This window comes from Columba livia, chromosome 16 (assembly GCF_036013475.1).
Source record: "Columba livia isolate bColLiv1 breed racing homer chromosome 16, bColLiv1.pat.W.v2, whole genome shotgun sequence".
Classification (NCBI taxonomy): domain Eukaryota; kingdom Metazoa; phylum Chordata; class Aves; order Columbiformes; family Columbidae; genus Columba; species Columba livia.
Genome location: NC_088617.1, coordinates 5639894 through 5654293, shown reverse-complemented (window position 1 = coordinate 5654293; position 14400 = coordinate 5639894). Strand labels below are relative to the sequence as shown.

At 52.4% G+C, this 14400-nt stretch overlaps 1 protein-coding gene across 1 annotated transcript in view; it reads right to left on the bottom strand.

Moving 5' to 3' along the window:
* Window positions 1-2872: 2872 nt before the first annotated feature.
* The window catches only part of CTNNBL1 (catenin beta like 1), a 44633-nt gene continuing 33105 nt past the window's right edge, over window positions 2873-14400 (bottom strand). The window contains exons 13-16 of the mRNA XM_065032072.1: window positions 14300-14380; window positions 8169-8306; window positions 7854-7926; window positions 2873-3124 (exon numbers count right to left, since the gene is read on the bottom strand). Coding sequence (XP_064888144.1) covers window positions 3036-3124; window positions 7854-7926; window positions 8169-8306; window positions 14300-14380 — 381 coding nt within the window. The 3' untranslated portion in view covers window positions 2873-3035. The remainder of the gene's footprint in view (window positions 3125-7853; window positions 7927-8168; window positions 8307-14299; window positions 14381-14400) is intronic.

Sequence of the window (14400 nt, the reverse complement as noted above, 5' to 3'; positions counted from 1 at the left end):
CCTCTCGCACGCTCCACAGCCCCCGAACCGCAGCCAACAGCCCCCAGAGCACAGACAGCAGTGGGGGCAGCAGCCTGAACCCCCGGGGCTCTGCCCAGCCACCCCCCCCCGGGTGGGTTCCAGCATCCCCCCCAACATGAGATCTCCCACCCCCCGAGCCCGGGAGCCACCTCGGGTAGGCACAGGAACCAAACCGAGGGCTCCTAGACCAGCCAAAGCCACCCGGCTCCCGCCACTTCGGAGACATCCCCGCGGAGCCCCCCTGGTGCTGCGGGCTCTGCGCCACTCCCGCTCCCAAAAGCCAACAGCGATGCTACCGCCCCTGAGCTCCAGCTTGGGGTCAAAAAATCAGATGGGGTTAAACCAGGGAACAAACCCCACTGTCCATCCACAACCTACAAATGCTTCGTTAAGAAAACGTGTTATTAGCTCAACCCTTTTATCCTCCCCCAATTACAATACCGATGTCCCCACAGCTGCTCAGGCTCATGGTGCCTGTCCTCAGAGATCCGAGGCTCCTCTGCTGCTCAGCGACACCACAAAAAGGAGCTGGCCTGCAGCAGCACATTAGGCTGATAATTACCTTAATTAATAATAGCGGGCCATGTGGGCAGCACAAGGACCCGGTGCCTGCAGTAAAGACACAGGTTTTGGCAGTGCCGGGGGCTCCCCCAGCCGCAGGAGGGGCACGAAGGGACTCCCCAAACCCACGCAGAGCACAGCTTGGCTGCCACGGCCCAGACCAACATCCCCATTTACTGATCACCACCCCCGCCCAGTGCACCTCCTGCTCCTCACCCGATTCCATTATTATTTCCTGCTGACAGGGTGTCCGGAGCAGGGATTTCTCCAGGCACAAGCGCTGGGAGCAGCAACACCAGCGCAGAGGTCCCCGCAGCAGGGGGACAGAATGGAGCGGTGGCTCCCACCCCCGTCTGTGCTGGGACACTGGGGACCAGACCCTGTTGCCACATCTGAGTCACCAACACCCACCAGGCCCCAGGGATGCTAAAGGGTTTTTTTTGTGCTTTACTGTGGTTTTGTACAATTTAACAGGTTTCATCCATCCCAGACAGGGCAGGGACCATCGGGCAGAGGATCCCAACTCCTGAGCACTGGGGTTCCTCCTCCTGAAAGAGTCTGGAAATTAGGAGAGAACAATTCATCAACCACCTTGTAAAAGCCTGACCTGCACTAACAAGCTCTGCACTAATTCCTCAGCAGCATCTGGAGCATCCTTATCGACGAGAGACACCACAGCCGGGTGGTGCTCAGGCAAGCACAGGCAGTTGGGCTTTTTTAATCCCTGTAAATATCTCCTTCAGCTCACAAGTAAAAATGAGTGACAACCCTCCTGCAAGGGTTCCTGCTCCCAGCACCCCCAGCAGTTATCCCCACCCCAGGTGGGAAAGTGGGGACAGCACTGACCACTGAACCCAGAGCAACACCAGGACCTGTCCCTGCTGCCCTGGGTCCAGCGAACCCGCACGGTCTGGCACCACCATGGCACAGCCTCGGCACCGCCACGGCACAGCCCCGGCACCACCACCGCCCCGCGCCTTCAGTTCCTCCGCCGCTGTCCCTCAACCAGCACTGTCAGACAGAACCACAGCTCAGTTTCCAGGAGGAAAACCAGAGACCCGCTCTGACCACAAACCCCATCTGTGCTGTGGAAAGGGAACAATTCCAACACTCAAAGTAAAAAACTGAACACATCTGAAAGATAAAGGGGAAAACACCTTTAAGGGAGGGGGTTAAAACAGAAGAAAGAAATGAGAAATTCAAACAACCTTGGCAACAAAAACGTATTTTTGCAGCTCTTTGTGGCAGCTGAAACCTTGACTTCCACGTTGATCCCTGAATAACAGCGTTTGATGGCGCCTAGGCCAGCAGTGCCTATGCACTCATGATTGAAGGAAGCCTTTAAGCTTCCCTGACAATGCATTTTTCTTGGAGATAAAAAATGAATGCTGCCAGCATGCAAATCTCTCTAAATTAGGCAAGGCCCAGCTTGCTGGAGCCGCGATGTTTTGTGATGACAGTCATTAACTTCAGCAGAAGAAAAGAGGATGCAGGAAAATATTCTCAGCTCCTTCTCATCCCGTCTGGGAGCGGCAGCAGGAGACACGGTGGGGTTTGGACGCAGTGGTGTTTGGCACGGGGTGGGGTTTGGCAGCAGCCAACACCTGGAATCACACCACACATGCAGAGGGTGACGGGACCGAGCTGTGCCCTGTGCCGCTGCAGCCGGACGGACAGAGGGACGTCACCGGGTCCTTGTGCAGCTCCCCGGCCACTGGCAGTACGAGCGGGTTCTCCGTCTGGGAGATCACTGATGTGCCCCATTCCAGAACCGTTATGCTGATTTTCTACGGAACAAGCACAGCCAAGACCCTAAGCCAACTGCCAAAGTCATCAGTGGAATTTGGGTATGTTATTGATCACTTACCTCCCTCTGAGCTTTGAGCAGGACCTGGCCAGTGGCTGCAGCATCTCTGGCTGTGCTAGGACCTGCCTTTGATCCCCACTCACCTCCAGGAAGATGCAGCAGGAACAGCTGATGTGGCGATTCCTGGTGTCCCTCGGCCACTGCAGAGCAGCCAAGCTGGACACAAACCGGTGGCTCAGCCTCCCTAGTCTGTGTCAGCACAGCGGGTTGTGTGTTTTCATTAAATGCTGGGCAGGACTAACTGGCTCACAAGCTCCTGAGCTCCCCGGGCAGCCCCTTCCCCCCACTTTGCTGCCTGCAGGGCTGTGCTGGTTACACTGACCGCTGCACTCTGACTTGGGGGGAAAAAACATATATAAAAAAGGAAAAAGTACACAGCTGCAACCCCACCAACAGCATACTACTTAAATAACAAACAAGGGATTTATAAAAAGCAAACTATCTTTAATATCTCCAAAACCCCACGTGGAAGCAGTTTCACAGAAACATCACTTCTATCGTGCAATCAAGACTGGAGGAGGCAGCAGAAAGAGGGAGAACCAGACACCACGTCCTCAGGGGCAGACATGGAATTCAGCCCCGTGTCTCAGAAATTCTCCAGCAGATCCAGGATCCGCTTCTGCTCGCTCTCCCGAAACTCCTGGTTCTTCCCGTCCCCGATGTTCTCCGCGTACTCTGCGGGGGAGAGAACACAGACAACAGACACTAATCAACGATGGGCAGCTTCTCCTGCAGGTACCACCGCAGAATCGAAATCTACGTCCAGTGCAAACAGCTGAATGGGAATTTATGCAACGAGCATGATGGGTTTTCTCCCCATTCCTGAGGTTAAAGCTTTGCCTAATAAACATCCACTGACTTCTAATTAAAAGCTTCTGTAGTAAACAGAGATTGCAGCAGGAACATCCAGCTTGTGTCATAAAGAGCACAAGGAACCCAAGTGGACACCAGCACCCAGAGGCGGTTCCTGTGCCCGCACCCGTTGCCTGAACAGTTGTATCACTGGCTTCTCTCAGACAGGAGATCTCAGCCAGCCCTGGACAGACAGGCTTTCCAGGTCACTGTTAATGCTGAGCATTGTCAGGGAAGGTCAGGCGGGGACCGGCACACAACTGTTAAACATTCCTAACCCTCAGTTTAACCTGTCTGTTGGCCGAACATCTTAAATGAGGATTTTTGTCAAGTGGAGACGGTTCCCCAATCTACAACTGCTTTTAACCCATCTGGAAGAAAACACACCAGTTCAGATTTAACTACAAACTCTTTGTCTTCAGGCAGAGGACACCAGACCCTGCTCAAGGACTTGTCCATCCACAGCCACAACAAAGCACCGCGGAATCAAAAACCTCCTCCTGGCACACACTGAAAGCCGGCAGCTCTCACCCCTGTCCCAGCTCCCCGTCCTGTCCCAGCTCCATCCCTGTCCCAGCTCCCTGTCCTGTCCCAGCTCCATCCCTGTCCCAGCTCCCTGTCCTGTCCCAGCTCCATCCCTGTCCCAGCTCCCTGTCCTGTCCCAGCTCCCTGTCCTGTCCCACCTCCATGTCCTGTCCCACCTCCATGTCCTGTCCCAGCTCCCCGTCCTGTCCCACCTCCATGTCCTGTCCCAGCTCCCTGTCCTGTCCCAACTCCCTGTCCTGTCCCAACTCCCTGTCCTGTCCCAGCTCCCTCCTTCCTGCGACCAGAACCTGCGTATTCAAAGACAGTTCAAAAAGAAAAAAGAAAAAGCAGGTTGTGAGCTGTGAAAGGAAGGAGCTGAACAAATTTTAGTAAATCAGGAGCAGACTGCCTGGTTAGACAGCGTTCTCCAGCTTCCGCCTTCTCACATTCTTTCCCTTCTTCCTAAACAAACAGAACAGCTTGTATTCAGCATCTGAATAGTACGTTACTGTGGAAAGTTTGCTTTAATATTTATACGTTCAGCACTGCTACATGCTTCTGAGCTCCATCAAAGCCTTTATTATAAGAGCACTGAAAAGAGTGAGGACAGGCAGAAGTTGCTGCTGTGGGAGTGTTCCCTCCTGCGTGCGCTCTCTGTGTTCGAGAGGCGCAGCTCTTTGCCAGGGAGAAATCCCTTTGGTGTTTATACGCTGCCACAGCCGCTGTACCAGGGCAGCAGTAACGCCGGGTTTGCTGACGCCAGCCCCAGCTCCTGGCTGCGCTGGCTGTCCGGGGGCCCAGCTGGCAGCACCGCGGTGCAGGCAGCGCTCCCGCCCGGCTGCGGCACCGCCGGCGTGCCAGAGCACGGCTCCCCAGGGACCCCGAGTGCCACCAACGTCACTGCCCATCCCCTGCCCTGTGAGAGCACTCGGACCACAGCAAGCCACAGATTCCTCTGATCTTGCCCAGAAGCTCAGCAGTTTTCCTTCTAAACATTTAAGCTTTGTAAGACTGAAATCCCAGTGACTCGCAGGGCAGACTGTTTACTGGGTTACCAACTGTCGTTAATGCTGATTTGAAGAGACCAAATAAAAGCCCTAGAACCAGGCTTAAAAAAAATAAAAATATCTGACTGAGTTTTTATGTATTTACCTTTTTATTTAAAATTCCACCACTTCAGTGAGAGAGCAAAACCATCAAGGTAAGCTCCCCCTGCCAGCACTTAAACAGAGCTTCCACATTGCTGTAGCTACACAAAGGGAAAGGACCTGAGATTGGTTTCCGCTTCATTAGACAAAATACAACGGTTACAGAACAGTAAAAATCAATAGGGAAATACTGAAGCTTGTAATGGATATTGGAGGCTCGGAAGCCGGCACACAGGGAGGGAGCACAGGCCAGTTTAGCGCCGTCTCACACACACCTGCCTTTGCTGTGTGGTTACCCTGCTAACAGCTCTGGTTTGTCACACGCGGCAGTCACTCCACCTCCCCGGCTCCCTGATGTGCCAGCTCCCTTCACCAAAAGCAGAGGCTGAACTCAGCATCACCTGCCGGTACCTCTGGGGAAGGGCCAGGGCTGGTCCCCGGGTCAGATGGCGCACGCACTGTCCCCTCACAGCGCCGAGTGTCACGGCTCTGAGCCGTCACGCGTCCCCAGCGAGGACAGGGACCAACACAGACACCACGAGCTGCCCTGAGGACCAGGCTCCATCCCAGAGACATCCCCCAGCCAAGGCTCAGCCGTGCTCTTCCAAAGGACAAACCAACTGTCCCCGTGCAAATAACGCTTGATCTTCCAGAAAAAGGAGCTGCAGGAGGAGCAGTCAGCCCACAGAAACGCGCTTAACGAGCCCTCGGCCATCCCTGCCCGCTCCCCCCGAAAGCCCCACCGTAAGGAAACGTGCTTGCTGCTGCGCTTGCATCCTAAGTAATGCTGAGCAATCCCGGGGGACCCATCAGCTGTCAGGTTGCCAGAGAAACATGGAGAATATGTAGGCCATAAAAACCAAACTAAAAACGAAGCACCTAATTAGTATGCAAAAAATAGGAAAAAAAAAAAAAGAAGAACAAAACACTGAACGAAAAGTAAAAATAAACCAGCCCTCGTCTGTCCTGAGAGCAAGTTGGAAAGTGCCCTGGAAATGTGTCAGCCAAGGCTCAATGCTCCCGACCTCCCAGTCACTCGGGACACAGTCCTATGGCTCAGACACCAGCTACGATTTGGAAATCCCTGCAAGAACACTCCAGGGGCCACGGTCAGCCCAGGAAACAGCTCTGGACAGGCATGAATGTGTCCATGGGGCACTTCTGCCAAAAGACGGTGAATCTACAGTGACAACATACTTGGACATAGAAGTGTAAGTACAGAAAAACTTGAGTTTCACCAGCGCAGAGCTCAGGTGAGCTCAGTGCTGCTCCTGCCTGGCAGGAACCTCCCAGGTCCCACTGCAGGATTTCACATGGGACCACCAATAAATTGATCTCTGAGGTCACTGACAATTGTGGCAGCAAAAGTCACTAAAACTGGCAAGCATGAGAGTTGGGGAAAGTGAAGACAGAGCCCCAAACACTGTGTCCCTCACCCGCATCTTCAACGTGCCACACATGGCCTCTTTGGGCAGAGAACGTTACTGCGGAGAGCACCAACCCGACATGCAACCCACAGCTTGCAGCGCACAACAAAACCACTGAAAAAGGTTCAAAATGCAAGGCACGGCTCGTGAAAGAAAGAATCAGATGAAATTCTAATGCAGCTGCCCTCCAAAGAGCTTTGTGTGTAAATCACCAAACCAAAGACACGAACGTGAGGTGTGTAAATCCAGCCAGATGTGTAGACAAATCCCTCGGGCACCCGTGGCCCAGGTCAAACGTGGCAATCTGCGCGTGGCTGTGAGCCATGCCCTGCGCTGGAAGTGCAGGGGCTGGAGGCAGAACTGTCAAGCATCACAATTAAAAGCAGAAAAGACATCCTATCCAGTCCCCCTGCTCATCAGCAGGCATTAACCTGCACTTGCTGGCAAAGGACAAGGGCCAAAGCGATTGCCTGTAGCTGCAGGAAATTTCACACTGTCAGAAAATCGCTCTCAATTTTGTCACACCAGCCGTCCTTCTGATCCCCTTCTTTCCTGCTTACGAGAAGGGAGAAAAACGACAGGATCTGCAAGACAAAAGATGCCTGTACCTGCCACTGTTGGGGGGAAGAAAAGGCCAGCAGAACATAGCTGTGATTCCCAAAGCAATCAGAGCCTTCAAACCAGCAGAACCCACAGCTCAGTGCCCTGGAGCCAACCTGCCTGTCTGTCCAGGGGAGGAGAGGGAGACACACTCCACACTCTCCCTGCTCCCAGCACAGCCCTGGGGAGCAGAACAGCCCCACAGTCCCAGACGCAGCTCGGGGGCGGCAGGTCCTGGTCCTGTCCCCATCCCAGCTCCGCTGGTTGCCCTGCTGAAGGACAGCGGGCTACAGGGGACAGCCACAGCTCAAATCAGCATCGCTCTGATTCAACATAAGCTTTAAAAATAACAAGCAGTACTTTACAACTGGGATCGCAAATCACAACAGCTACATTTTAAAGCTACAGAGGATACTTTAATGCTATAATCCATATTAATCTGACACTAAGAACAAGACAAATACACCACGGATACTAATACGGTGCAGATGGTGAAGTGCGGGGCCATGTTAATGAAAGATGAGACTCCGCTGTTCTCATCTCTAGAATGCATGTACACTCCCCTTAAATATTTACTCTAGCGTTCATGTCGGCAGCGAGTTCCAGGCAGGCTGAGCTGACGGCAGCACCCAGCGCCGTGCTGCTCCGTGACCACGCACAACAAGAGTGTCCTGATGCAATCACGCGTGGCTCTGACAGGGTGACACCAGCCCTGCCCACACCTCAGCACGGCCCAGCCACGGCTGGAGACACCCATGAAGTCACGGAGAGCCCCATGTGAGGGCTGATCCCACCACGGAATGGCCAGGCTGCCCCGGCAGAGGAGACATGCAGAGGAACATCTCAACTCACCCTTTAGGATGTGTCGAACAATTTTAATGGAGCTGCCTCTCATGTTCAGAATCTGATGGACTCTCTGACGGATCTGATAGGGGACAGGAAAGAGAAGAAAGTAATTTCCAACACAACACAAAACTACACACACCCTTTTGATCCCATTGAGGGAAGAGCAGAAGACCTGAGCACCACAAAACCTGGCTTAGCCTCGCCAGTCCCCGACCCAGAGCAGCTCCCCAGAGGCACCCAAGCCATGTCTGCCAGGACTGAGTCTTGTCTGTACCATGGATGGAAACTCAGACGATCTGCCAGCCTTGAGTACAGCTTTACCTGGGGAACGTTGGCATTACAGATCTCTGCCATGATGTAACAAATGAGCTGCAGAACAAAGAGACCGGCATCCAGGCGACGGAGATAAAATTCGTCTTCCATGTCATCATCTATTATCTCTCCCCGACGCACCATGTCCTGTAACGCAACGCAAAAGAAAGGTGTGATGACTGTCTCTCAAAGTGGCAAAATGTTGGTGATACTTGTGGTTTCTTAAGAAATGCTTTGTTCCCCAAAACATTAACATCCATATATTTCTCCCCAAAGAAGTACTTTTAATAATTCATTTAAATTCACAAAACATTTCATTCAGTTTTGAACAAAGTTTTGCCTTTGCTGGTTGTGAAGTGTGTCCATCTGCAAATTAAAATTCTAATTCAAACATACAAATTACATTTCTAAATTGAGCGATTAGAGACTGTGAATATGGAACAAACCAGTGTCTCTATTATGTATCAGTTCTTTGTCAAAATGGAACAAACAGCCACTCTTTCACTGGCCATTTGAGGGTGCTGTTCAGCAGTGCAGAACATGACTCCAGCAGGCTCCAAGGCCCATCAGGCTTCCAACTTTATTACTGACTGATCAATGAGAAAACAGGTCTGACAATTCTGCACAAGCCTGGCTTTGCCAAGCCCAGCCTCGCTCCCTGTGTGAGGGGCAGCAGAGCCCGGGTTCTGTGATCACTGACGGGTTTTCTCCCTCTGCTCCAATGGCATTTCGCTGCGAGACCTGCCCAGACAGAGCCCAAATGCAGGTGGCAAGAGGCTGCTCCGTGTGTCTTCAGACAGACCATCGTCTTCTGCATGCCCCAGGGCAGCTGGCGATGGGCTCAGAGCAGCTTCCCCCGAGCGGCCGCGTCACCCGCTGAGCTGCCACCACCTTCCTGGGGACCGGCAGTTAAAATAACTGCTGCTGTGTCTGACCATCTGCATTTTGGGGGTTGTTTTTTGGGTTTCCTCTTGAACAAAGGCAGCAGCTGTCAGGCCTGCTCGCTCCCTGCAGCCCGTGTGACTGAGGATGCGGCGCCGGCAGGTGCGCACGGGCACGGAGCGATATTTCCTCATTAGAGCCAGCAGAGCCGACACCGGCCCTGCGATGCGCAGCAAGTGCTTCCTTGGGGCACACACGCAAGGTCAATGGCACCAAAGCTGGTCCAGGCTCCTGAATTCTCCTGTTCTGTCAAGCCACATCCCAGCATCGAATTTAAGTAGAGTCTTTCAGGCACAAGAAGGAAAATGAGCCCAGTGCACTTCCCAGTGCAGAGAGCGCAATGGTGCCCACCACCCAGAAACTGTGTCCAGTGACTCAGTGCAGCTCACACCGGCTCCTGAGAGGGGACACCACTGGTCACGAAACGCTTCTCCCTCCTCCTGGAAATCCAGCTTGCCAGTGAAAGAACAGGTCAGGTTTAAAACACAATGCCTAGTTACCAATGCCATAAAGTCAATGGCTTTGGCTCCACTTCAGGATGCTCCAGCATCAGACCCTGCAGATTGCACCCTTTGCACAACCCTCATTAGCGCAAGGTTCTCAAACCCCGAGCACAGGCATGACTGGGCAGGACTGGCACACAGGCTCTTGCCAGCAAAAAGAAAAATCCAATTTTGTGTAAGGAGTGAATTTTCTCAGCCTGCATCCATGCCAAAACTGCTTGAATCTGATCAAATCTTGTCTCTAACTCTAAACAATGTTGAGTCTGGCTAGCAAGAGATCGGAATATTGAGAAGAATTCAAGAAAGAAGAGAAGGCACTCGCTCCTGAACCGCTGCTCACCACACACACTCCTCTCAGCAGTGCTAAATTCCTAAACAGAAAACACCATCAGGGCAGGACTGGAGTCTATGGAGCAGAAACAAAGTGCGTCTCTGCTCTGCATTCCAGCCCAGCAACCAGAGGAGCTGAAACAGGCAACTGCTGCCTTGATTACAGAGAGGAGGCAGCACTTTAACAGCCCCTCTCCACAGAGAAGCAAGATTATTTTGTGCCAGTAAATTAAGCAGATATGAATTAGAAGACAAGCACAGTTTTAAGGCGCCTTTTCACAACCTTTTTTTTTTTAAACCACAACCACCCTTTAAATGCTAATCTGCCACCCAGTACAGTGCCGAACAGCCACCTTTCCACTTTGTCTCTCTCTGCAAGCTGTCACGTCGCGAACCTCCAAATGAGCACTTCGGTGCCATTTCTAATCTGCCAGCAATATGTGCTGAGGTGCCCCTTGCTGATGGGAGAAGACAGCAATAAGATGGGCTTCTGTGAAGCTAAAATGAGCTTCTCTCACACTAATGAGGCAGGACTGACAGGCCTCGGGGTGTCAAATAGAGACTGGAAACCTAAAGACACACCAGCTCTGCTGTTGCCGTACAAGAGATCACATCAGCTCTGGTTGCTGGAGCAGGGCCTGGAGCTGCCGGGACCCTCCTGGTCCCTCCTGCACACAGCATGGGGCAGGGAGCACAACACAGGACTGACAGGGACAAACCCCAACAGGACTCCATGTTTGCTGCCGCACTGGCGGGACAGCGAGGCCACAGCCAGGCACTGCAGAGGAGAAAGGGAACGGCCATGCGTAGAAACAGTTACCACCTGGGGCCCTGCAGCAGGTCAGCCCCTCTGCCCTCACTGCTCTGTTGGGGCTGCTGGGGACAGGCAGGTGACACCCGCAGACTGCAGGGAACAGCTCAACTCCAGGTCATCGCTGAGCCCTCGCTCACAAAGGGACGGAGACTCGCAGCAGGAGAGCAGCGAGAAGCCCTGGGGGAAACCAGCCCCTGGCAACCAGGGCTGTCCAGGGCCACCTGCTCGCAGCTGCCAGCTGTGACAGCGATGTCCCCTGCAGAGCACACGCTTTCTTCAGCAGAGCGACCACTGTTTTCCCTGGAACATGGAATGTCGGGACACAGCCCTGGCCAGGTTGTGGACTGCAGGCGACAAGGTGACCTAGAAGCTCTCAGAACCACACAAACCACCAGAGCCCGTTGCTGCACGAAGCACTTTCTTCAGTTCTGCCCCACAAGCAGAAACATACTGGAATTTCTGTAAATTGAGAAACCAATCTGCAAAAGCTGGAAAGTTCGTTGCGATTGCTACAAAGCAAACCACCACTTCCTAGTCAGGAGAAACAGCAGCACCTCCTGCAAGGGCACAAGCTCAACATCAGCAGTGAGAAATGGGCCCTGCGTCAGGGCAGCTGTCTGAAGAGACCCACCAGGCTCAGCCCCAGAGCCCTAAGCCGAGCCCAGCCGGCCAGCAGCACAGTCCTAAGCCAAGCCCTGTGGCTGCATAGCTCAGCACAGCCAACACGAACCCGTCAGCTGCAGAACCTGCACACCCTCCCCTCCTTAAGATCCAAACTAAAGATTACCGCGTCTCTCTGCAGCCCCTGGCCCGACGCTGTGTCCTGCCCTCAGAACCGCTCAGGCAGTTCAGTTTATCTAAACCCGGCTGGAATGCTGGGCTCATGCACATTCCTGTTTCAATTATGTCGGTCTGCGGACACCGCTCTCATGCCAGGAGTTCCACCTCTCCCTTTCAGTGACTTCACTGTAGCACAATTAGCATGTAATTTGTAAGTCATTACAGCGCAAAGTGTCTGGTGAGAATATTTTAAGCAATAAACCTGCTGAGCATAATTTTCTGTGGAATTATAAAAATATTAAACCGCCTCCTGTCTTTTCCCACCATCTTTAGAGATCACTAAGGCTATCGTTTCCGCCTGTAATTATACATCATTTTAGAGAGAGTTTAAAGTTCTAGGATTTTCCACCCTTTCCTACAGAAAGAAGTGAAGAATTTGAGAAGGGGACGAGGCATTTTCTACGTTTCATTAACTAAAAACTCTGAGAAAAGTGCTAAGACAAGCATCAGGTATCGGAGACAAATGCTCACATGTACTTCACTCCCGGGTTTCACGTGGCAATTAGGGTAATCACTAAGTTACTACTTTAAAATATATTCCCCAGACCCAGTGGGTGAGGCTGGAAGGGAAGCTCTCCCTCCGCACCCCAGCCTGGTTAAGGGTGCAGGCTCATTACAAGGGGCTCCAGAAATTCCCCCCTGCCTCCTGCCCCCAGCACCCCACACCTGCACGGCCATGGCTGAGGAGCAGGCTATACATAGATCACTACAATAAACCATGCTAAAAGAAAGAAAAAGGAAGATAACTGCAAGAGCAGGAGTTTCTTATGCCAGCTGCACCGCTACAGATAAAACCTCAGGTACAATACACTCCGTCATTCCCTGGATAATCGAGTTTTCACTTCTTGTAATGCAAGACTTAGCAGGATACTCTGTCCGTCAGACTTGGATCTCGTTCTCCTCAGGACAGGATAAGCCTTAAGCCTGTAAAATCTCATCAGGTATCATTTTTCTTGGGGCAGGAAGAAAGGTGAGGATCTGTGAACTGGACCTTGGGGTGCAATGTCCCCTACTGCCAGAGTAAGGTCAAAGCCCCCAGGTGATGCAGCAGTTTCTAAGGGACCAAGCGTTTGTACCATCCACTTCAGTGATTCATGTGCCACAATGAGAAATGCTAAAGTGCTCCATAAATCCTGTCCCTGGAGTGCTGGGAGCTGATGGACAGAATGACGGCTCTGGCTCCTTCTGTGTGGGGAAACCACCTGAGCCACTTCAGACCTCAGCAGGTCATTTCCCACTGACCGTTTGAGGATGCTACAAAACAAACCAAACTGTAATTCGAAGAGTGTTCCAAGCACGGAATGAACCTCAACATTGCATTTCCTACATGTTGTGTCCAACATATTGCACAAGATGTTCCTGCCAAATCCTATTACTAGCTCTAATAGGAGTGGAGAACCGAGATCCATTTATTCACGCCACTCTGGCCTGCAGAGCCTTGTGAAGGGGCAAGTGCACGGTGCCCTCTATATACAGGAGGAAAAGCTGAGCTTCTTCTGGTTTCTCTTCTCTCCTGCATCAGTAACACAAATGGCTTAATATTATTAAAAGCTTCCACAAGAGCTTCTTCACAAATTCCCTTCGCCCTGCTTTGTGCTGGCTGCAGAGGTTCACACCTGCAGATGGGATCGAGGGCACACACACACGCTGCATTTTGGGGCTCTGCACAGCAGCGGCCCCTACGCCACAACAATCCATTCTGCTCTCTGAGTTCTAAAACCCACACACCAACGCTGAAACGTAAAGAATAAATGATTTCTTGCTCTATTCCGAGGAGGAGGAATGGAGCACAGAGGGATCACAGGAGAGAGTAAAGGCTGGTTGTCTTCAGGCCACCGTTCAGTTGTGAAGCTGCAGCTGTCCATATGGAGCATGCACGCTGGCAGCAAACGCAGCTCCATTCATCACTCAGCCCGTGCCTCTCTGATGCCCCCAGAACGTTTGCCGGTGCACAGAGAAGCGGCCTTGGCCGTGTGCAGCCAGTGCTGGCCGGCACCTGGCAGGGGGCGAGCCCGTGGCACGCCGAGCTCGCCCACGTGCAGGGACAGCGGCTGCACTGATTACTCTCCGTCAGCGCTAATCAATCTCACACCCTCTTCAGTGCTGATACAGATAATCTTGTGGGAAGCCTGCCAAGCTTGCTAACAGCTCTGCAAGCTGCTTCCTGACTCCAGCAGCTCATTCTCGTTCAAAAAGTCTGTTCCAGCTCCAGTTCCAAGAAAGTGTGGTGTGGTACCAAGGCTCATGTCATTCAAAACGATTCGCTGCTGGTGTGCAGAGAGCACACCAGCCTTTGGCTGCAGCCTCATCTAACTAATCAAAATAGACGTGTTCTCACAGCTGATCAGAACTCTAAAGACCAGGGTAGGAGGCCTCACACATTATCATGTAATTGTCTCTCTGCATTTCACTTACTCTCCATCTGCCAAACCAAGCAAGATTGCAGCCAAGTAAAAGTGAAGGCAAATTGAAGCACAGACTCAGGCTCTCCCAGTAAAATTCACTCTCAGAAAAGGCCAGAAGCACTTGCTGTGGAGAAGCGTTCAGCCCGTTTTATCTGAGGGTAACTGGAAGCTGGTGAGCAGGGCAAGAACCACCAAGAGGTGACAGTACAGGTCCAAGGGCCAGCTCACAAGAGTGACCTGGCTGAGCCAGGAGCTCTGTGCAGAGGTATCGTGGACACGAGCTGGCAGAACTTAAGCAATACATACGTGTTTCTCTCCATCAATCTTCTTATCAGCTGCCTGCATTGCATCCAGGTACTTAAAATACAGTTCCATCAGCCTGTCGACCTGCAAGGGCAGAAGAGAGA